Below are 24,731 nucleotides of genomic sequence, written 5' to 3' on the forward strand. Positions count from 1 at the left end.
TTTATTTTGTCCTCTTTCATATCGATTGACGTTTTCTATGTTTGATGTTGAGCTGTTTAATCTATTTGCCTTTTTATGTCATGAAAAGAAAATGCAAAAATAAAATAATCAACCTGATATATGTTATATAAATTATTCGCATGCATTCCGGAACTCCTGTTCTTAAAAATGGAATGAAATACAGACGTACACATGATTGATTTCTACATTATTTTGTTTATTTAAAAATCAATTTAATCATCGGAAAATAATCTGCCAAAAATGACATATTTTTTACATAACATCTAATCCAGAAATGATATAACTAATCACTTGTGCTTTACGAAAACATTGTCTCATTTACATTATCTGTACCATTATACAGTGATCATGAGATCGTAATAATTTGTCTGAAATATCATAGTACGCTTGTACCATCAATTATTCGAAAACATCTCGTTAATGTTACTTCTATGTCGTACGGTGAATAAGTTCGGTTAGCAGGCTGAATAAAGCAAAATTCAAGAAAAAGATGTACACATGATAGAAGCTATACAAAGTTTGCAGATAAATGAAAGCATTATGCAACCCCCCCCCCCCCCTCCCTACACACACAAACATGCGCCATCCATCTTCTTAATCTGATTTTTTTTTTATTCAAACTCGTATAATATAATGAATTGTTGTGTTGTGTTGTCATATAAAGGACAGAAAGCGCAACGCAATTTAGAAAACCAGCCATTTTGATGATCAAATAGACAATAGAATTTTCAAGAAGGTATCCATATTGTTTTAGTAAGAAATACAACACCTCGATCAGGTTCTTTCCTCTCTCGACGATTGCCTTTCAAGGAAAAGAAATTACGGAGATGCATGCTAATAAAAGATTGAATCTGAACATCGTTTCGAGTACCGTATGCTTTTAGCGCGGTTTATGATTAACTATATAACACAAAGTGTCTATTCTTATTCCGTTAGCTTGTCAGTGTATAACATGTATAATGCATAAGATGGTCGGAGCGATTTTGGTTATGTAAGCAGTCTAATATAGGCCCTACATAAAAGCTAAAAAAGTCATTCATATTGTTCATTTCAGGAAATAAGATATTTTTCTTGCACTCGCTCCACCTAAATCAAGGTAGATTGAGAATTGAGTTGTGATTTCAAATTAAAAATTGGGATTAACGTCCATTTCAATATAAAAGGTTTTACGCAGGAAAAGGTAAATAAATTATTGTAGAAAAACAATGAAGCTAAGCCTTGAGACATTTTGCATTATCGAAATTTGCACGTAAAATTCGAGATTGAACACATGAACAATTAAAGGGAGTGGAAACTCGAGAAAGACATCTGTAGAATGAATATTTAGCACAGACGTGCATAATTCCGCTCGCCGTTTCTGTTTACTTTGCCTATACATTTAGGCAGTACTATGTTCAACTTGACCTATCATTCCATCGATTTCGTCTCGCAGTTGACGTAGCTTTTGAAGTACGGTTTGGTCAGTTCCACCATCGGTCTGGTCACCCTGACTGCTAGATGAACTCTGCAGTGCAGAAAAAACGAAACATAGAAACATGAATGATAAGGTGACATGCTAACGCAGTGTAGTAAATGGAAAATAAAGCCTCGTCCGATTTTCGGTTATATATGTTATTAGTTTCAGCCACCATCGCCTTGAATAAAACAGTATTCGTTAATCGCGCACTGTAAAAACTGTGTTGTGAAAACCGACACCAGTTGGTGCTAATAGAGGACCACATTTGAGGTGTTGAAACCACACCCATACCCTTTTTATACAGGCTAAAATTTCCTTAACCCCGTACTAGGTGGGGCTAAATTGCCATTTAGCCCCACCTATAGTACGGGGTTAAGCTTAGCCCACTTTCTTTTTACACAGCATTTTTGCAAAGTGGGCTAACCCCACCTTTAGTACGGGATTATTTGGCCCTGCAAAAAAGCAGGGTTATCCCAGCAATTGCGGTGCTAAGAGCGATAGTACGGGGTTAACATGGTTAAGATCGCTAGTGTAAAACGAAAGTGGGCTAAGCTTAACCCCGTACTATAGGTGGTGCTAAATGGCAATTTAACCCCACCTATAGTACGGGGTTAAGGAAATTTTAGCGTGTGTAAAAAGTGTACGAGTGAAGTACTTGTACTACGAATGGTCGACAAAAACCACTAGTTCGTGTGTGAAAAGCAAGCATTCCTTATCCGGGGTTAGCAATAACAATTTGGCATGTGTGAAAAGGAAAAAAAATAGTACGGGGTTAAGGATAGAACGGGGTTAGCGATAGTCCGGGGCTAAGAAAATCCTGTGTAAAAAGGGTACTAGAGATTGAACATAACACCAAAGAGTGTAAATTTAACAACCGAAGGTGTTGTAATGACACCTATAGGTGTTAAACTAACACTGTCAATTTAACACCGTTGTAAAATAACTGGTGTGGTCCTCTATGTACACCGCTTAACACCACAGTTTTTGCTGTGCGTGATCCGACTCATACAACATTAATTCCTACGCCTTTTTTCAACTTCAAAACAACACATCCCATCTCCTAAAAAGCATCATATCGAGTTATCTCGCTATCTTTCATTTTGAACATTATACTCGGGTAAAATTCGCAATCAATTGACCTTCAGTACCAGAAGCACTTTGGCAACATTCCCCGGGGGGGGGGCCACTTACATTGACGAGTGGATACCATGCGCAGCCAAAAAACACGTAAAAAGGATGTCCTTTTCACGATAGGGCACGTTACGTACGTAACGTGAAAAGGGTGTCAAAAACACAAAAATAATGAAAAAAAGGGTATCTATTTCGCTAGGAAAATTACGTGTTTAGGGTCGAATTTGCGGGGATGATAAAACAAAATTAAATTTTTTTATAAAGGATGTCCTTTTTTGCCCCAACACTGCGTGTTTAGAGTCCTATATTTGCGCGAGGTGTAGAAGGTGGGGTCGTACTAAACCAAATAAGGTAAAGCCGACAACCAAAGGACCCATAACAATAAATCATTCCTGTACTTGTTTAGGGGTTCATTTCAGGGAATATTTGCCAAGAGTATCGTTTTGTTTCCACTACTTGTTAAGGGTAGGGTTTCACACGCCAATACTTGTTAAGGGGTGCATTTTCAGAATATGGAAATTACGTGTTAAGGGTGCTTTTCGAGACCACATGGTCGCGCATGGTATCCACTCGTAAATGGAAGTGGCCCCCCCCCCCCGGCAACATTCTTTGTCTTATCCTACTATGGTAGGTCATCTCTTGTCTTCGTCATTCCCTTTTTTTTCAGTTTTCGGAAGGGTGTATGTGGGAGTGTGTGTGTGCGTGTGTGTGTGAATTTGCCGGGTTCGTGGGGGTGTGAGTTTGTGTGTCTCGTGGCTGTTTGGAACCGCGTACATGTGTGTATTTGATATGACCGTGCGAGTGAGTGTATGGGATGTGTGAGCGTGTGTGTGTGTGAGGGTGTGCGTGTGTATGTAAGGCGTCAAAGGGGTACCGAAATTGGTGCAATGGACTTCGCTTGTGCTTCCAGAAACTCCCAAGGTAGTGAAAATGTCTTATTTTACTCTAAACCACCACCACCACAATCTGCTACTTGCGTATTAGATAAATTCTTCCTACATTAATTACCTTTGCGCGAAGTTCTTTTCTCTCCTGGTTCTTCAAACAGACCTCTCGAACGCTTTCTCGAAGCTTTTCAAAATCGAAGACAGAAGTAAACCAAGAACGAAACCTTGCTGCTCTGGATTGACGTGAAAGTCGCATGTTCATTGACTGGACCGTGATAGGAAGCCATCTTATGACGTATTTACATAGTGGGGTACCAAAAGCCATATTCTCTCCTGATATTACACGATCCACCTGAGCAAAAATTCAATACCACAAATAAACTTTGCTATTACATAAAACGTTTTAATGTAATTAAGCATAGATGATTTCAAAGCACAACATGGAAATGACAAGCGAAGTTTAGGCGTATTACAAGGCACAAAAGAAACCAAATTGGGAACTATCAAAAGCTTCTTGACTTGACTCTAATGAACAGGGAAACACTTCGTAATTTACATGACTTTTCATAACCTTTTCCTTGAATAACTTTGTAATATCAGGCGACGGTCTGATGGACGATATACAAAATTATATTGTGTAAAGGCAATGAACAGATATAGGATACATATGACGTCTATAAGACAAGAATGAAAACCCACCTTTAACTTCATGTAATAGAATGTTGCCTTCTGCCTTATGCGGTGAATATCCTCAACGGCCACACCAACCTGTGAAAAACATTGAATAACTTCATTCATTATCACCCGAGATTAAAGAGTTAAAATTTGTTATCTTATTTGTTTTGGACAGAAATAAAGAATATCATGTTTATAATATTTTAAAAAACCAAGAAGTTAATTCAAGATTTCTACAGGTACTATCACTTTCGAAAAAATCTTATATAAAAACAAATCAAAAGATGTTGCTACTACTCCTGCTGCTATGCTGCGGATTCCCTAATTTAAAGAACTTTAATGTAATATTCGCTATTGAGACAATAAAGTTATAGATGTGGCACAGGAAATGTGCTGGTAAATTCGATGATGTCAAATTCATCCTCGGAATTGAAACATGAATTAAATGACCGAACCGCAAACGTATCAATTCAAAGTCTGCTGACTAAGATACACTAAAATACAAATTCTTCTTACCAACAAGTTCATGGCAATGATGGGCATCGTGATGACAAAGACAACAAAGGTGATGCTGGTGATGGTGTTTGAGAAGACAGCAGTCAGAATGTACTCTTCGACTGGGCTGTCATTCGTAGTCCCAAGGTAGTTCTGAGAGTGAAACATCCGACTGAAATCCAGCTCTCCTGTCGTCATGGCAAACGTTCGAAGAAAGGCGTTCCCGAACGAATGGAAATCAGTCTGGAGATGGGTAAATTGATAATAGAAGTACTACAGTGCGTATCACAAGAAAATTACACTTTGGAAAGGCCCTGGGAATTAAGAAATATACAACATGTGGGTAATTTTTTCACATATAATCTTAGGTTTGGGTCTCATCTATCCAATGAAAGTAAAAGTTTTGACAGAATGTTGCACTTGAGTAAGCACTGTCCATTCTTGTAAAACTCGCAGAAATGTTTTCACGCTGTGTCAAGGGGAAAGGGCAAAATAGAATTTACCCTTCGAAGCATTTCTCATACATTTCCCTTGCACATTTAGTCAATTGAAATAAAACAGATACATTCAATTTTGCCACCCGAATTGAAATTTCAACAATTACATGTAGTAAGCACATCCTTTACCCTTTTTGTGCCAGCTGGATCTGAGGACATCACTAAATCTGAACACAAGTTTATATGAGACATCTCCAGCATTTTTGTATAATTTAAAGTGGGTTTACATGTCATTCTTTATTTAATACTTGTTTCTCCACACCTTTTCCAAGCTTGACATTGATTAACAAAATGAAAATCAAGCCTAAGCCATTTCAGGTAAATCACAGCTCAGTGTAAAGCAAATATCGTCAAGATGGCCTCGGTGTGTGGGGCGCAGTGCACTCTTTGAAGTGTTTCGGGCAAGGAAATTAGTTAAATAGGTAAAAGATATCTTCAAATCAAGTTTACTGCTAAATTCACCGTGTTCTTCATGATTAAGTTTTACTTTTATTCGCGTAATTTTTTCAAAGCTCTGAGCAAATCATTTTTCACTAACTTTTCAAAACTAAGTGGTGCTCACTCAAGCGGAAATATTTTTCGACAGTTATATCGTCATTTCCTTGAATGGATCTGTACCGATGTTTAAATGTGGAGAAAAAAAATCAGGATATTACAAATGTATAATTTTTAACAGGATTTTTCTAAGTGTAAACTTATTTTGATACACACTGTAGTGTTAAAAGGGTATCGAATTCAAATGTAGAATTATTATGCTATAATCTGGATAAAAGGAGCATAATTCATGAAAGATATCTACTTTATTCTGATTCAGATTCAAAGATGATGTGTCATTCTTGATTTAATATACTGAAATAACAGATTGCCCAGAGTCACAGAACGATATAAAGCATAAATCATGTCCCCTCCACTGTTTATGGTACCCTATTCTATGTTTGTTTAATGTAAGAACTTAAGTTCATCCCCTGTGCCTTCTAAATATTGCCAACATATTTTTTACATCTGTTACCTCATCCCAACTCTCTCGTTATTCTGTCCCCTCTCTGTTTATGAATAATTGTTACCTTTTTGGAGTTAGGGATTCTGGATCGAAGATATCTTTGTTCGCGAAATTGAAGATGACAAACCTGTACTTATAACCTAGTTATTCTTTAGAATAAGAGTAAAGCTTTAACGAAACTCATTTACCTGATTTAAAAGTAAGGCGTTGAAGGCCAAAGCAAATGCCACAATCAAGAGCAAGATGACGACAAGAAATTGAACAGTACTGAGAAGAACAACTGAATAGAAATTGGAAAAAAAATACATATAGGCATGCAGTGCTTTTCAGAAAAAGGTAACCCAAATCTAGGGGGCCAATATTCAACCCCATTTTATTCTGTAAATTGATTTTGCTTAGATATAGAAGAGGAACTCCTCAGCTTTTCATTGATAACTTATTTGTACCATTCGTGTCACGCATGACCGAATTAACACAACAAGTACAGATACCGTTTTTTTTTTTCAGTTTTTGAACTTGGTGAAAAGGCAGAGGCTGAATGATGTAAATACTTTCGTCGATGCCTGAGCTGGCAACAATCTTTTGGTTTTAAAATGGCTTCTTTGAATGGCTTTTTGTTAACTTTGGAAATGAATGCAACACTAAAAGGGTTGCCTTTTCCAGTCAGGCAAGTAGCTTATGTCTGTTTCTCTCTACTATTGGAAAAAGGGTAGAGAGAAACAGACATAAGCTCATCGTCTTGGTGACCAGTTTTCACCGGACAGGTAGCCTGCAGAGGATTCGGGAAGCTTTCAGAGAACTTTTCCCTGAAAGAGATCCCCCAGCACACAACAATATGGGCAAACTTGAAAAAAATATCGGGAGTATGGCACCAGCCTCAACAGAAACAATGGAAACTTTGGAAGAACCCGCACAGCACGTTCAGAAGAAAACATCGCACCTGTACGACAACACCTAACGGAACAACCAAGGAATACGAGAGCAAGACGAAATGGATTCAGACTGTCTACGTAAACATTTAACAGGATCAGGAAAAACGACCTCCGTATGCATCCATATCGGATGCATGTGCGCCCTCAGCTCTTAGGAGACTTTCCTAGGCGGCTAGCATTTTCTAGATGGCTCATAGGCCATCAAGACAGAGATGCAAATCTCTTGAGGAATCTTGTAGTAAGCGATGAAGCTGCGTTCGCCATGAATGGCAAGGTGAATAATCATAACATTGTTGAGTATGCATTGGCTCGACATCCGCGAATGAGCCGACAAAAAATAGACTGTGTGGGTCGGATTGTGCGAAATGGCCAAGTGATTGCATGGGTACTTTTCTTTCAAAGGGATGCAAATAGTCAAATATACCAGCAAATGATTGACGAGGGAATCGTACCACAGTTGAACCAACATTTTGAGAGACATGATCGTGTGGTATACATGCATCTTTGGTGGATTCAGGATGGCGCTCCTGCCCATCGTTCTAACCTCGTTCGAGATAGAGAACTCTTTGAACATCGAATACTTGCCCTCAGCCATGACGTAGAATGGCCACCAAGATCGCCTGACCTCACGCCCTGTGATTATTTCCTTTGGGGACACTTAAAAAACAAGATGTTTGATGATTTTCAGGGCCGAACTCGACATGAGGTGGATGCTTAGCGCAATGATTGGGCAATGGTGTGACGAGCTGTCCAAGACATCCTTCCACGCTGTCAGCTATGTGTGCAAAGGAGAGTAGACATGTTGAACGTGTGTGTGAATAAGAAGTACAGGTAAGACATTGAACTTTAAATCTTTATTTCATAGGAATGACTTGACTCTTCATTCCAAAAATGACATCGGAAAACATTTTATTTTATCAAGCTCACATTTTACCCCCTTTACCAAAACTTGGAAAATATGGTATCTGCACCAGTTGTTTTGACGTCAATTAATTCGTTAATGCGTGACACATTATGGTACAAATAAGGGACCGATAGAAAGCTGACAAGTTTCTCGTTTAAACTGTTTAAATACATGAACAGTTATTTTACAAAACAAAATATGATTCGAATATCAGCCCTCTAGATTTGAATTACCTTTTTTCTGAAACGCATTGTAAATCCGCCAAAACAAAATAAAAAAATGCCTTGTATTTCATATCTTGTTTTTTATGCAGAACTCCTTGTTTCATTGAACATCAGTCATCCTGAAACTCTTTGCTCTAAGATCTACATGCACGAATTCCTCTTACATGAAGATCAACATGGGGATGCACACTTCTGTTTATCTAGATGAGTATCTACAAATGAGATTTATTTTTAATATGATCACAGGAAATGAAATTGCTAATAATAATAATTCAAGGCTTTGCCATTTGATAGGCCATTCAATGACTTTCATAATTATATTAAAGATATGTTTACAACGGGTTTTATTTTTCTCCGTAAGGGCTGCAGCCCAGAGTACCCAACTTGGCGATAAGGAATCTGAGATAACTAATGATGTTTTACCTTCGTGAAAAGAATTAAAATGTTTATATTATGTGCTATATGTACTGTATATATTACGCCATTATTGCTGGGTCACGGGATCCTACGATATTAGTTGAACTGGTCAGTCAGAGACGTGCAACCATATTTCAGTGGGCAATACCTTCAAACATGATGACGTAGATACCGAGGGTTGATGTTTGTCGAACGTAGAGGGTGAGGTTGATCCATGCCAGAAAAATAGCCAATGCACCACACTGCCATTGCCATTTCTGTGGCAGTAAAGTTATTTGATTAATAACAAGATTTCCTAATTTAAGTTTAACATAACGCTTAATATAAAGAAAGAAGCCACATAAGTTGTTGGAAAGCAGGCCATGCATAATACAATATATCATTACAATAAAAACAGTGATATTTAATTTGAATATGATAATAATTATCAAACAGCACTCCTCTCCTCATATTAGCTCACAAAATCACGTTTGATGTTTGAAACCTTGTTTCGTCGTTTATATGTCAATAAAGGCAGATACAAATTTGTGTAAAAAGTAAAGAAATCTCCTAGCTCCTAAAGCTATTAAGCTAGCTAACTAAATAGAGTTAGATTCACAGAGCAAAATGCTTAAAAAAATCATTAGAAATTGATAGCAAATATCTAAGTAATTGAATTTTTGATATTTGCATTATTCAATTGAAACAGTTTTAGGCATGTTTTCATAAACATTCATAAGATGAGTTGATGATGTCATATCCCCACTTTCCTTTTTCTTATGCTATTGCATGAAATCATAATTGCATCATTTTTTTCATGAATGTGCAAATAAGACGTCTCCATTTGATGAAATCGGTTGCAGCTATGAATAACTAATGCGCTTAATCAGTTGTCAATCGTTTTAGCACTAGAAAAAAAAATGAATAAACCTAATTTCATAGCATAAAATACAATACATAATCTGCCTACCTAAATAAATATTAATAAAGACATTTTTTTTTCTTTCAGTGATTTTTTTATTATCCATAACTTCTTATACATATAACAAACATAATCATTATACATTATACTGTACATATTATATACAAAATGAAATAAAATACAAAACAAATTAAAAAGAAAGGAAAAAAAGAAAACATTTCAGGAATGAATGGTTATGATGACACATTTGATTTCGTTTTCCATCAAGCTGCCCAAACTATTACATGAAAGAGGGCTGTAGAGTTTTCCATTTCTTTTCAAACTTTGATAATTGTTTATTCTGAATGCCAATTTGTTTTTCTATTTTGTATATTCGTTTAAGCTTTACAAAGAACAAATCAAAGGACGGTAAAATATTCAAGTGTCTGCATGCATATATCATTTGTTTAGCTACAACTAAGCATTGATTCATAAGTGATTTATGTGGTCTTCTATCAGATATACCAAAAATAATATCTTCATCATTTAGTTGTAAATTGATATCAAATTTTGTATACCACCATTTCAAAAACTCTTCCCAAAAGGTACATGCATGCTGACATTCTGTAAAAAGATGCTCTGTTGTTTCCGCCTCTTGTTTACAAAAGGTGCATAATTCAGATTCTACAATTTTCATTTTATATAATCTTTTATTTAAGAGGAGTGTTCTTGTGTTTATTTTATATTGAAAAGTTCTACTCTTAGTATCCGTTAAAAACACAAAAGGCATTTTATAGATAGTTTTCCATCTATATTTTTCTATATTATATTTATTGCTCCAGTAAATTTCTGATGTTGGATCCTCAAAAAGTATGCCTTTTAAAATTAAATTGATAATCTGTGTTGTCAACTTCCTAAAGTCTATATCTTTGCCTTTGAAATTACATACAAGTTTTAGAACTGTTAACTCTCCTTGATTATGAAGGCATCTTAACTTCAATATTTTTGGAATGGCTGAAGCAACTGAACACCATTTCATATAAAATTTCTTTTCCACTCCTCTTTTCATCCATATATTGAAATCTATAAGTTTACCTTCACTGTCATATAAGTCTGAGATGTACCATAAACCAGCTCTAAAAAGTTCTTTAACAAACAAAGGTTTACCTCCTACTATAACACTTTAATTAATAAAGACATGCCTAAAACTGCTTCATCGGAATGATGCAAATCTTCAAAATTCAAAAATTTTGTTAAAGTATCCAATTTTGATTAAATTTTCAGCACTTTGTTCTGTGAATTGTTATTCTATTGATTGAAATATAAATATTTCTAAGCATCTATATTTGTCACCGTATCGCAACTATAAATAAGATAACAAAACATTCTCCAGAAAACTATTATATAGTGCACTGTACTATACCTGTCTTAACACGTATTCTTCGTATCGGGCTTCACTGACTGGTATTACGAGACAGAATGTCAACACGTAGATAGACCACTCTAAAAGACTTTGGTAATTAAAGTAACTCTGTCCTTGGCTGTACAACTGAAATACCTACAGGAAAATACACGGAAGATTAAACATTAACATGTCTTTGAACATGTTGAACAAAGCGAAAATCTGAAGCAATTTATTTGCCTATCAACTTTCACTGCTAAATTGAAAATGCACTTCTTTGCCGATTCATCCTGGACCTTACCTATACATATATAGAACAAATGCATGTTAGAATTGATAAGATTAATAATCTTGTCGAAATAAGTACCTTGCCTTGAAATTTAATTCTTCTGAAATATTTCCCACCTATATATAACTTTCTATCCCCACACTGAACGTCATCGTGACCTTTGAAAAAAACGATGTCAAATGGCTCAACTTGCCCCATATATGGGGTAAGTTTGAGCCACCTTCTGGGGTAAGTTGAGCCACAAAAACTATGTACAAAATGTATGAGGGGAGAACCAGCATGTCAATTTTTGTTTAAAGTCTTTTCACTTGCTAATTCTCTATAAATACTAACATCCTTTAAAAGGAAAAGAGCAGTCATGTAAATTTGCTCCTTTCAGCCAGCATTTCAATCGATTTTTATGGTTTGTTTGTTTTTTAAGATACATTACCATAGGAATTACCATGGCTCAACTTGCCCCATGCTGTTTGGCTCAACTTACCCCAGTCCGAACTTAGTGCGATAATTTTGTATCCACACATTTAAATTATGCATCCATCATAAAAGACTATGACAAGAATGAAGATCCATACCTGGACTAATAATGTTGTTATCATGTCTTTATTATATTTAAAGACATGTGTGTTTATAAAGCACTTATCTATTTCACACTATTTTTTTACTTTTTTGGCTGAAATTCATATTTTTCCCTCTAAAAAACTACTTTTTGTTTCAAAGTTGAAAACAATATGGTGGGGTTAGGGGTTATGCTATGGGTCATCAATACATGACACCACCACAATGTCTGACTCATTCATTATTGGCCTGGGGCTGGTGGCTCAACTTGCCCCTATGCTCAACTTACCCCGCCTTCCCCTACTGAAATCACCATTAACCTAAAACTCGACCATTCTGGAAGGTTACATCAAAACAATATCTGTCAAATTTTTGTCACGCAGCGATCATGATACCCGAAGGAGTACTGTCTATCAAAATAGACCTTTCCTATCCGGGTTGAAAAGAATGATAATCATCGAAACAATATGAAAAGGGTGACAGACAACGTGTGTGTGGGAGAGTGAGTAATCGTATGTGGTGTGAGGGTGTGTGTTGAATGTAAGACAGAAACAGGTGAATAGAGATTTGAAACTCTTCTATCTTCATGAATTGTATCGATATACTCATTCTAATAAGAAAGGATACTGCTGTTGCTGCTGTGTTAGCTTATACGGCGCGTATCATTCAGTAGTAAATATTTGCGCCAGCATAATTTTGCGGTAAGTTTTATATAGCTTTTTTCTGTATCGAAATGAATTCAATAAACAGAGTGTAGAGCTGCATTATTTTTTGCGCAATTTTGGGAGAATAACACTGATTCATACTGAATGATAGGAACGTAGAATTATTAAAGGCTGTATAGACTGTTCCAAGACTTCCAAGACTGAAACGTGATCAATTACCTCTTTGATAACATTGAGGACAACCAACGTCAACAGGAATGCAGCACTGTTACTCCCAAAGAAATACTTTGCAGCATCAGAATACGTTTCATCAGGTAACAGCTTGCTCGGATCGTAGAACCAATCGACGTAGGTTTCATTGTAGAACGTGAAGTAGAAAGAAGGAGGATTCACCAACACGTATCCAGTGAGAAAAATTAGAAAGATGATATACACAAGGAGCGAGACCAAGTTCATTGCGAATCCAAAGACTCGCCATTTGTGTTCGATGAGCTTGATGGAGAGAGGATGGGTCAGAAGATGGACGTGGCGCACTTGTTCTTGCTGGGAGAAAGATTTTTCAAGTCAACGTAAAAACGATTGGTTACGGTTTTAATCCTACACATGTATTTAGACTAATGATTCTTAAAAATAACTAAAAAATAATAAATAAGCAAAGGTTACCACTAACAGACAATGATATAAAATTACATTATTAATAAGCTAATTAGTAAAACAAAATGGGGTATGAGGGGACCGAAGGCCGACTTACATCCCAGGTTCGGCACAGGTCTGGCCCTTATATTTATTGTGTTAATGTTATCCCACATTATATACAGGAGTTTGTTGAAGATGATCATGTATCTCTCCTGATTAAATTGAAAAAGTGAACACAGAGTCGTCTCTTTCGAATTACGTTATTTCCCAAATCACACAATACCGTCTCTCAAAAATATAATGTTTGATAATTACGATCAATAGGGATTTATATGACCGAGATAGTATATTTAACTGCATAATATTGCATATTGATTTTATTTAAATGTATGTTTGATGATTTTTGGTATTATCCTTGTGATGTTTTCATCGGGTTATTGATGAAAAAAAATCCTGTACCTGAATAAACATGCACTAATAGATAAATGAATAAATAGATTATTATTATTATAGTCTTAAATACGTCCTAGTAATATTTTCATTGCTAAAAATTAGGGATGAGTATATGCTTACCATAAGGGCCAATGGGCGATTACCATATCTTAGTAGCTTTCCCACGTTGTCAAAGACGTCAGTATTGTCTATTGTAATAAAATAAATAAATCGAACAATAATCTGATGGGATACCGCTTACCACCTACAACCATGATAACTACGACAACGACTACTACTTCCACTATAATTTTGCATAATGATAACGATGTGAATATTGCAACTACTACCTTAACTATTATAACTACTTCCACTACTACTACTTCTCAGATAAAAATTATGATAATAAACATGATAATGCTGACAAAATTCGTAATATTGATGAAGTAAAACAATTATATCTATAGTAGCTTCATTATTTTATCGACGATAACAAAACAAAATAAAATGATGGTTATGATGATGATAATATACAATATCATTAATAACATACATAATGATAGCACGATGAATAGAGAATGTGAATGAAATTTTCCCGCTTCAACAGTAAACCTCTTGTTTTATTCATATTTTAACTGTTACGCATGTATATATACCCGAATGGTCGAAAGCAATAGCTATAAGTTACCAAGAAAATAACCAATCAGTGGAAGAAAACTTATATAGGATTATGATGCGAAGACAGCAGAGGGATTTTATTATAAGTATGAGTGAAAATAACATTGACCGAAGCAATGCAAACAATATTAAATTCTATAAAAGAAATTCCGTTTTTATATGTTTTTATAGAAGTAACACGCTTATGCATACGAATAAAAACGAACCAGTTTTCAAAATACTACAAGAAAGTTACATAAATCGAATGAAATATCTATAAGGGTAAAAGAGGCGGGGAATACATAAAAGGAAAATGTAATTTTACAACAATGTAATACATTTACAAATAGAAACAACAAGAACGCAATCTAGTCTAAAATGAGAATGAAAATAATGAAAAGTAATTGAATGAATTGAATTAGATACCAAATATATCAATGTCAGGTACAATTATATAGGATTATGATGCGAAGACAGCAGAGGGATTTTATTATAAGTATGAGTGAAAATAACATTGACCGAAGCAATGCAAACAATATTAAATTCTATAAAAGAAATTCCGTTTTTATATGTTTTTATAGAAGTAACACGCTTATGCATACGAATAAAAACGAACCAGTTTTCAAAATACTACAAGAAAGTTACATAAATCGAATGAAATATCTATAAGGGTAAAAGAGGCGGGGAATACATAAAAGGAAAATGTAATTTTACAACAATGTAATACATTTACAAATAGAAACAACAAGAACGCAATCTAGTCTAAAATGAGAATGAAAATAATGAAAAGTAATTGAATGAATTGAATTAGATACCAAATATATCAATGTCAGGTACAATTACATGGAATTGAATCAGGCGCGGATCCAGGATTTCGAAGGGAGGGGGGCCCAAATTCGACCTGATTTTGGCGCCCCTGTGTACTTTTCGGAAAAATGGCGGCCCCCATAGGCGGCGGAAGCGGGGGGGGGGACGTGTCCCCTCCTAAATTTTAGACGGGGGACGGTCCCCCCTAAATTTGTTTATGATAAACTTTTTTTTTTTTTGGCTGGGCAATTTGTTTTCCTGGTTCCCCCCTAAATTCACGTGGACTCCCCTGAAACGTTTGTTGTCCCCCCCCCCCCCCAGGTTGATGGCCTTTTTTTTCTTTTTTTTTGCTTGTCAAAAATTTTTGGTTTAGCAACTCCTAAAATTTAGGTTGATAACCTTTTTGGGGGGCGCTTGTCCAATTTTGTACCTGTGTCCATCCCAAAAATTCAAGTGCACACCCCCTACATTTTTTGGCTTCCGCCGCCAATGGCGGCCCCTCCCTCCCCCAGGCAATCATAAGTGCCTTAAATGCATGTTGAATTATCTTATTTCATAAGCACATGAATCAGGGGCGGATTCAGCCTTCGCCAATAAAGGGGCCACATTTTCCCCGATCGGCCGCTCGAAGATGTTTTTTTTTCGTTTGTTTCTTTGAAGGGGGTAGTCCTATAAGTCACCTCTTAGCTTTATTCTCTAAATCAACATAAATGTATAATATCATAATCCTTATTTTATAATGACCGCGCGAAGCGCGAGCAATTTTTTTTTAAATTGTATGCATTTTTTCCTAAAATTTGAACATTCTGAAAAAAGATGTGCCTGCAATACTGCGAACGCGAAGCGCGAGTATAATTTTTTGATAAACGTTTTGAACTGATTGGAAAGGTAGGCCTACCAGTCCTGTTAAAGACTGCATACAGTTAGCCATGAAGACGTTAAAGATTTCAACAATCAAATAATGCGAGCGCGAAGCGCGAGCTGAAAATTTTTGACATTTCTACATAAAGAATGGAAAACTTTAATCAGTTTTTGTAATTATAAACAGGACAGCTATACAGTATAACTAAACAATTGATGCGAGCGCAAAGTGCGAGCGGAAAAATTCTAGATTTAGACCTAGAACGGGACACTCTATTCATGTTTCCTAAATCATGAAAAAGATGAGTAATGCGAGCGCAAAGCGCGAGCAGAAAATGTTTGTTTACGTTTTGAACTGATCGAAAAGTGCCTTTTAAGGACTGCTTGCATTTAGACATGAAGACATTACATATTTCATTAATCAAATAATGCGAGCGCGAAGCGCGAGCTGAAAATTTTTGACATTTCTACATATTAAAAGAATGGAAAAATTAATAATCAGTTTTTGTAATCATGAACAGGATAGCTATACAGTATAACTAAACAATTGATGCGAGCGCAAAGTGCGAGCGGAAACATTCTAGATTTAGACCTCGAACGGGACACTCTATTCATGTTTCCTAAATCATGAAAAAGATGAGTAATGCGAGTGCAAAGCGCGAGCAGAAAATGTTTGTATACGTTTTGAACTGATCGAAAAGTGCCTTTTAAGGACTGCTTGCATTTAGACATGAAGACATTACATATTTCATTAATCAAATAATGCGAGTGCGAAGCGCGAGCTGAAAATTTTTGACATTTCTACATATTAAAAGAATGGAAAACTTTAATCAGTTTTTGTAATCATGAACAGGATAGCTATACAGTATAACTAAACAATTGATGCGAGCGCAAAGTGCGAGCGGAAAAATTCTAGATTTAGACCTCGAACGGGACACTCTATTCATGTTTCCTAAATCATGAAAAAGATGAGTAATGCGAGCGCAAAGCGCGAGCAGAAAATGTTTGTTTACCTTTTAACTGATCGAAAAGTGCCTTTTAAGGACTGCTTGCATTTAGACATGAAGACATTACATATTTCATTAATCAAATAATGCGAGCGCGAAGCGCGAGCTGAAAATTTTTTACATTTCTACATAAAGAATGGAAAAATTAATAATCAGTTTTTGTAATCATGAACAGGATAGCTATACAGTATAACTAAACAATTGATGCGAGCGCAAAGTGCGAGCGGAAACATTCTAGATTTAGACCTCGAACGGGACACTCTATTCATGTTTCCTAAATCATGAAAAAGATGAGTAATGCGAGTGCAAAGCGCGAGCAGAAAATGTTTGTATACGTTTTGAACTGATCGAAAAGTGCCTTTTAAGGACTGCTTGCATTTAGACATGAAGACATTACATATTTCATTAATCAAATAATGCGAGCGCGAAGCGCGAGCTGAAAATTTTTGACATTTCTACATATTAAAAGAATGGAAAAATGAATAATCAGTTTTTGTAATCATGAACAGGATAGCTATACAGTATAACTAAACAATTGATGCGAGCGCAAAGTGCGAGCGGAAACATTCTAGATTTAGACCTCGAACGGGACACTCTATTCATGTTTCCTAAATCATGAAAAAGATGAGTAATGCGAGTGCAAAGCGCGAGCAGAAAATGTTTGTATACGTTTTGAACTGATCGAAAAGTGCCTTTTAAGGACTGCTTGCATTTAGACATGAAGACATTACATATTTCATTAATCAAATAATGCGAGTGCGAAGCGCGAGCTGAAAATTTTTGACATTTCTACATAAAGAATGGAAAAATTAATAATCAGTTTTTGTAATCATGAACAGGATAGCTATACAGTATAACTAAACAATTGATGCGAGCGCGAAGTGCGAGCGGAAAAATTGTAGTTTTATACCTAGAACGGGACACTCTATTCATGTTTCCTAAATCATGAAAAAGATGAGTAATGCGAGTGCAAAGCGCGAGCAGAAAATGTTTGTATACGTTTTGAACTGATCGAAAAGTGCCTTTTAAGGACTGCTTGCATTTAGACATGAAGACATTACAAATTTCATTAATCAACTAATGCGAGCGCGAAGCGCGAGCTGAAAATTTTTGACATTTCTACATAAAGAATGGAAAAATGAATAATCAGTTTTTGTAATCATGAACAGGATAGCTATACAGTATAACTAAACAATTGATGCGAGCGCGAAGTGCGAGCGGAAAAATTGTAGTTTTAGACCTAGAACGGGACACTCTATTCATGTTTCCTAAATCATGAAAAAGATGAGTAATGCGAGTGCAAAGCGCGAGCAGAAAATGTTTGTATACGTTTTGAACTGATCGAAAAGTGCCTTTTAAGGACTGCTTGCATTTAGACATGAAGACATTACGTATTTCATCAATTAAACAATGCGAGCGCGAAGCGCGAGCTGAAAATTTTTGACATTTTTACATAAAGAATGGAAAACTTTAATACAATTTACTTAATTACAGAAAAAGCAATTCGAATCTGTACTGATTCCCAATATTTATCACACACAAATCCATTATTCCATAAACTAAAGACTCTAATGCAGTATTTGACATAAATACACTTCAAAGTTTACTACTTATGTTTAAGTACGTAAATAATATGCTCCCACCTACCTTCATTCCACAATTTTTATTCTCTGAATACATCTATTCATTCATACCCTACCCGTAACTTCTAATTTCCATTTAATCAACCCCAAACTGCTTATTGCGCAGAAATCCATAAGACACCATGGTCCAGATTTGTGTAACTCTACCAGCAGAGTCTGTAAAACAATCTTCGTCTCTTCACTCATTTAAGGCAAACGTTAAATCTATGTTATTATCAGAATATTTGAAGTAAAATTTTTGTGTCATATCCTTTTTATCGTGAATTTATTCCTCCTTCGATTTAGTCATTACCAATATCTTCATCATGACCACCATCATCTCCATGGCCATCATCATAATCATCATCAACATCATCATCATATCACCGTCACCCTTAGCTTTATCATCTTCATACTATAACATTGCATGAATTCATGTTTCGTATTTGAAAATATATGCCAATTCTGCTTTATAAATGTATTAATTCAATTAGTATAAGTTTGGGATTGTCATTTTTTCAAGCAATCTGCTTATGATGACAATCCTCCTGCGAATTGTGAATATCATATAGTTAATCATTTTTGCCTGGAATTATTTTTTTAGTACTCATTATTTATGATTCATGCCAAAAGTGCTAACATATTATGGTTTTTATGTTGTGAAAAATGTATTATACGAATGTTATGGATGCAGAAGAAAACAATAAATCAAATCAAATCAATTGATGCGAGCGCGAAGTGCGAGCGGAAAAAATCTAGATTTAGACCTAGAACGGGACACTCTATTCATGTTTCCTAAATCATGAAAAAGATGATGGGGTTTAAAAATTGAACCCTGCGGTTGGGGTTCATTTTTGCACCCTGCGGGTTCAAAACTGCACCCCTAAATTTCAAATTGAACCCCTAGGGGTGCAATTTTGAACCCGCAGGGTGCAAAAATGAACCCCAACCGCAGGGTTCAATTTTTGAACCCCAAATCAGGGGTTCAATTTTTTAACCCATAGGGTGCTTATTTTCCATCAACCCTTCGGGGTTCAATTCTGAACATTTATTTCTTATAGTGCTTGCAAGTAAACTTCAAAATTTCTGTAAATAATATCTATCAATATGTCCATCAGTGTTATAGTCAAGGCTCAAACCTCCAAGGCCAAGGCTTCAATACCCAAGACCAAGGCATCAATCCCCAAGGCCATGCCTAAAAACCTCAGGGCCAAGGCATTTCAAACTTTCAATATATGGAACAATGAGCCAACAAGGCGGCAGTTCGAATATCAGTTCGGCGCCCCTACATGTAGGTCGATCATCAATTTGACCCCCCCCCCTTCGAACATCATTTTGGCATCCCTTCGAACTCAATTTGCCTTCCCTAGTTCGAATATCATCCCCCCTAGCTCGAGTATCAATTTTGCGCCCCCCTAGTTCGATCATTTGGCCCCCCCTTCGAATACCATTTCGCCCCCCTAGCTCGAGTATTAGTTTTGCGCCCCCCTAGTTAGAACATCAATTCGGCGCCCCCTAGTTTGAGTATCAATTTGGCGCCCCCTACCTCGAACATCGATTCGGCCCCCTCCCCAGTTCAAGAATCAATTTAGCGCCCCCACTTCGAACATCATTTCGGCGCCCTCCTAGTTCGAATATCAGTTCGGCGCCCCTACATGTAGGTCGATCATCAATTTGCCCCCCCCCCCCCCGTTCGAACATCAATGCGGCCCCCAGTTCGAACATCATTTTGGCATTCCTTCGAACTCAATTTGCCTTCCCTAGTTCGAATATCATTTCGCCCCCCCCCCCTAGTTTGAGTATCAATTTGGCGCCCCCTACCTCGAACATCGATTCGGCCCCCCTCCCTAGTTCGAGTATCAATTTGGCGCCCCCACTTCGAACATCATTTCGGCGCCCTCCTAGTTCGAATATCAAGTCGGCGCCCCTACATGTAGGTCCAACATCAATTTGGCGCCCCTACATGTAGGTCGGTCATCAATTCCCCCCCCCCCCCCGTTCGAACATAACTTCGGCCCCTAGTTCGAACATCATTTTGGCATTCCTTCGAACTCAATTTGCCTTCCCTAGTTCGAATATCATTTCGCCCCCCCCCCCCTAGTTTGAGTATCAATTTGGCGCCCCCTACCTCGAACATCGATTCGGCCCCCCTCCCTAGTTCGAGTATCAATTTGGCGCCCCCACTTCGAACATCATTTCGGCGCCCTCCTAGTTCGAATATCAAGTCGGCGCCCCTACATGTAGGTCCAACATCAATTTGGCGCCCCTACATGTAGGTCGGTCATCAATTCCCCCCCCCCCCCGTTCGAACATAACTTCGGCCCCTAGTTCGAACATCATTTTGGCATCCCTTCGAATTCAATTTGCCTTCCCTAGTTCGAATATCATCCCCCTAGCTCGAGTATCAATTTTGCGCCCCCCTAGTTTGAACATTAATTCGGCGCCCCCCTAGTTTGAGTATCATAGGCGCCCCCCTAGCTCGAACATCGATTCGGCCCACTCCCCAGATCGAGTATCAATTTGGCGCCCCTACTTCGAACATCATTTCGGCGCCCTCCTAGTTCGAATATCAGTTCGGCGCCCCTACATGTAGGTCGATCATTAATTTGGCCCCCCCCCCTTCGAATATCATTTCGCCCCCCTAGCTCGAGTATTAATTTGCGCCCCCCTAGTTAGAACATCAATTCGGCGCCCCCTAGTTTGAGTATCAATTTGGCGCCCCCTACCTCGAACATCGATTCGGCCCCCTCCCTAGTTCAAGCATCAATTTGGCGCCCCCACTTCGAACATCATTTCGGCGCCCTCCTAGTTCGAATATTAGTTCGGCGCCCCTACATGTAGGTCCAACATCAATTTGGCGCCCCTAGTTGAATATTAATTAGGCGCCCCTACATGTAGGTCGATCATCACTTCGGCCCCCCCCCCCCCGTTCGAACATCAATTCGGCCCCCAGTTCGAACATCATTTTGTCATCCCTTCGAACATCATTTCGGCGCCCTCCTAGTTCGAAACTCGATTCGGCGCCCCTACATGTAGGTCCAACATCAATTTGGCGCCCCTAGTTCGAATACCATTTCGCCCCCCCCCCTAACTCGAGTATCACTTTGACCCCCCCCCCAGTTCCAACATCAATTTGGCGCCCCTACGTCGAACATTAATTCGCCCCCCCCCCCGTTCAAAACATCAATTCTGCCCCCAGTTTGAACAGCATTTAGACATTCCTTCGAACATCATTTCAGCGCCCTTTTGGTTCGAACATCATTTTCTTTCCTCCTCCTCTTTTTTTCTTCTCGTCCTTTCCCTCTTCGTCTCCCCTTTTCTTCTCTTCTTCCCCCTTTCTCTCTTTCTTTTTTCTTCTCTCCTTTCTTCCCTCTTCCTCTTTTTTCTCTTTTTCCCCTTTTCCTCTCTCTTTTCACCCTCTTCCTCTTTTTTCTCCCCCTCCCCTCCCCTCCCTTTTCTTCTCTTCCTTCCCCCTCTTCCTCTTTTTACTCTTTCTTTCCCCTCTTTTCTCCTTTTTTCTTCTTTTCTTTCTCCTCTTCTTTTTCTTCGTTTCTTTCCCCTCTCTTTTTTTCTTTCCTCCCTCCTCCCCTCTCTCCTTTTCTTTCCCCTCTTCCTCTTTTTCCCCCTCTCCCCCTCCCTTTTCTTCTCTTCCTTTCCCCTTTCTTCCCCCTTCTCTCTCTTTTTTCCTCTTCTTTCTTCCCTCTTCCTCTCTTTCTTTTTTTCCTTTTCCTCTCTCTTCCCCTTCTTCCTCTTTTTTTTCTTCTCCCTCCCCCTCCCTTTTTCTTCTCTTCCTTCCCCCTCTTCCTCTTTTTTCTTTTTCTTTCCCCTCTTTTTCTCTTTTTTTTCTTTCCCTTCTTCTTTTCTTTCCCCTCTTTTTTTCTTCTCTTCTTTCCTCCCTCTCCCTCCCCCTTTCTTTTCTTCTCTTCCTCCTTTTCTTTCCTCTTTTTCCTCTCTCTCCTTTTCTTCTCTTCCTTTCCCCTCTTCCCCTCTCTTTTTTTTCTCCTTTTCCTTTCCCTCTCTTTTTCCTTCTCTTTCTTTCCCCTTTTCCTCTCTCTTTTCCTTCCCTTCCTTCCCCCTCTTCCCTTTTTCTTCTTTTTCCCCCTTTCCTCTCTCTTTTTCCCCTCTTCTTCCTTCCCCCTCTTCCTCTCTCTCCCCCCTCTTCTTTTCCCCCTCTCCTCTCTCTCTTTTTCTTTTTTCTTTCCCCCTTTTCCTCTCTTTTTTTTCTTCCTTTCTTCTTTTTCTTCTTTTTTCCCCTCTTCCCCTCTTTTTCTCTTTCTTTCCCTCTTTTTTTTTCGCCGAAGGGGGGGGGGGGGCCAAGGCCCCCTCGGCCCCCCCCCCATGGATCCGCGCCTGGAATTGAACATCACATACATGTATAAACAAAACATTTGGTAATTGGAGCTAAAATAATAGCAAGATGCTAATCGAGGTTAGCGACAAATAATGTAATTATTATAGTTTAAACAATGATGTCATTAATAATTAATAATAATATAGGTATTCCCGTCCAAGTTTATCAGGGTTGCATTTAAATTAATGAAAGGACTTTCAAATTCGAAATATTTTGTCAACCCTCTGCACACATGGTTCATTTTCATTTATTCATCATTTAATTCCGTTCTATATCATTCCTTTGAATTTGGTAGAAATTCAATTTAGGGATATTCGTTCAAATTAATGGCCCAAAGTCGTCATTTAATTTCGCAACGACGAACTGATCGTTTAATTTCACCCAAAATACCATTTTCAATTTCATTAATCGGCACACATATTTGCACTTTAAACGTCCAAATTAAGATAACATGTTTCTGTGTTCATTTTTCTTCTATAACGTTATACAATTTTTTTTCTCCAAACTTTACCCTACCTTTTTTTCTAATCTTTCAGTTAGAATAATTTTATTCCATTATGTTTGATAAAGACGTAATTCATGGAACACTTATAGGATATAGGATATGGTTGTGAACGGTTATTCTTTTAGTGATTAATGAGTGGGTGCAGGGGCGGATCAAGGATTTCCAAAAAAGGGGGCATTTTCCCTAGGAATTTGACGAGCAAAACCAAAGGTTTTTAACCAAAGAATAAGGGACGGTCCACGATTTTTTTTAAATTGTGGCTCTCAAGGGGGGGCACGGACACGAGCCGGGTGTACCACCCCCCCCCCCCCCTGGATCCGCCAGTGAGTGGGTGGATGACCTATGTCAATGGTAGGTATTTTTTTCATCATCTTGTTCTTTTTTTTATCTCACATAATTGTAAATTATATCGTTGTGGGGAAGGGATGGTATTGACCACGTTCTATAGTTGAATGAAAGTGGAAAAACGAGTTGTTGTTCCGATGATGGTTTTTCAGATGGATGATACATTTCAGTATAATGGTAAACATCCAGTTAAGAAGTAAAACCCATTTCCATAATCATTCAAACGAAGTAAATAAAAATAAAAACGAAAAACACTGTCCATATCCTATAAGTGATCGCATATTAATGATTTTGAATTCCTAAACCTTCGCAAGAAGGGTACCGTTGCGAATTTGAAAACATCTCTTCGGCTATTTCAATTTGCTTGATCTTTATACTTGTTTAAATGAAATAACCATGAAATCGCGTGCCAATATGATTAAATCAAATAAAGTATTTGGGTATTTAAATGTTTATCTCATAGGTCATTCGAATTAGTTGCAAATTGAACTATTACATCATTAAATCGGTTGAAATTTTGACGAAATTAGACGGGAAAACCTATAATAATAATAAATAACAGCAATAATAATAATTTTAATATTAATAATATTAATAATGATTATTATTATTAATAATATTTAAAATGTCATTATCATAGTTTGAATAATAACGTCATTAATGACATTATTGCCATTATCATAGTTTAATCACTATAGAATAAAAGAAACAAAACAATGAAAATAACACGATTACAATTATACATACCTTTGTTCTGCTGCGCCCAAAGAGAAAAGTAGTCATCGAGAAGTTCCAGGTAGCACGTGACTTCATCGCCATTTTCATTTAATGTGATGCATCTATCCATTACAATCTCAGCTACATCTATTTACATTTAGTTAATAGACGGACAATGTTTATGTGACTGCATTAATAATACAATTTCAAATTGAAGGCATATATTTATTACTTTGGTGCATGTCAAGTAGTGTTTTTATTATACGCATTATCGGTGTCCATGGTTTTTCTATTTAGCCGATATTGAATAAGTATTATAAGTTACAATAATTTCATTTTGTATAACGAGCATACAAACCGA

At 37.3% G+C, this 24,731-nt stretch overlaps 1 protein-coding gene across 1 annotated transcript in view; it reads right to left on the reverse strand.

Moving 5' to 3' along the window:
* Positions 1–1,293: 1,293 nt before the first annotated feature.
* The window catches only part of LOC121412819 (transient receptor potential cation channel subfamily A member 1 homolog), a 29,694-nt gene continuing 6,256 nt past the window's right edge, over positions 1,294–24,731 (reverse strand). Inside the window, exons 4-13 of the mRNA XM_041605581.1 lie at positions 24,401–24,517; positions 13,640–13,707; positions 12,650–12,973; positions 10,943–11,077; positions 8,788–8,896; positions 6,351–6,442; positions 4,687–4,908; positions 4,195–4,263; positions 3,617–3,847; positions 1,294–1,525 (exon numbers count right to left, since the gene is read on the reverse strand). Of these exons, the coding sequence (XP_041461515.1) occupies positions 1,400–1,525; positions 3,617–3,847; positions 4,195–4,263; positions 4,687–4,908; positions 6,351–6,442; positions 8,788–8,896; positions 10,943–11,077; positions 12,650–12,973; positions 13,640–13,707; positions 24,401–24,517 (1,493 nt within the window). The 3' untranslated portion in view covers positions 1,294–1,399. The remainder of the gene's footprint in view (positions 1,526–3,616; positions 3,848–4,194; positions 4,264–4,686; positions 4,909–6,350; positions 6,443–8,787; positions 8,897–10,942; positions 11,078–12,649; positions 12,974–13,639; positions 13,708–24,400; positions 24,518–24,731) is intronic.

The sequence above is a fragment of the Lytechinus variegatus genome, chromosome 4 (genome assembly GCF_018143015.1).
Source record: "Lytechinus variegatus isolate NC3 chromosome 4, Lvar_3.0, whole genome shotgun sequence".
NCBI lineage: Eukaryota > Metazoa > Echinodermata > Echinoidea > Temnopleuroida > Toxopneustidae > Lytechinus > Lytechinus variegatus.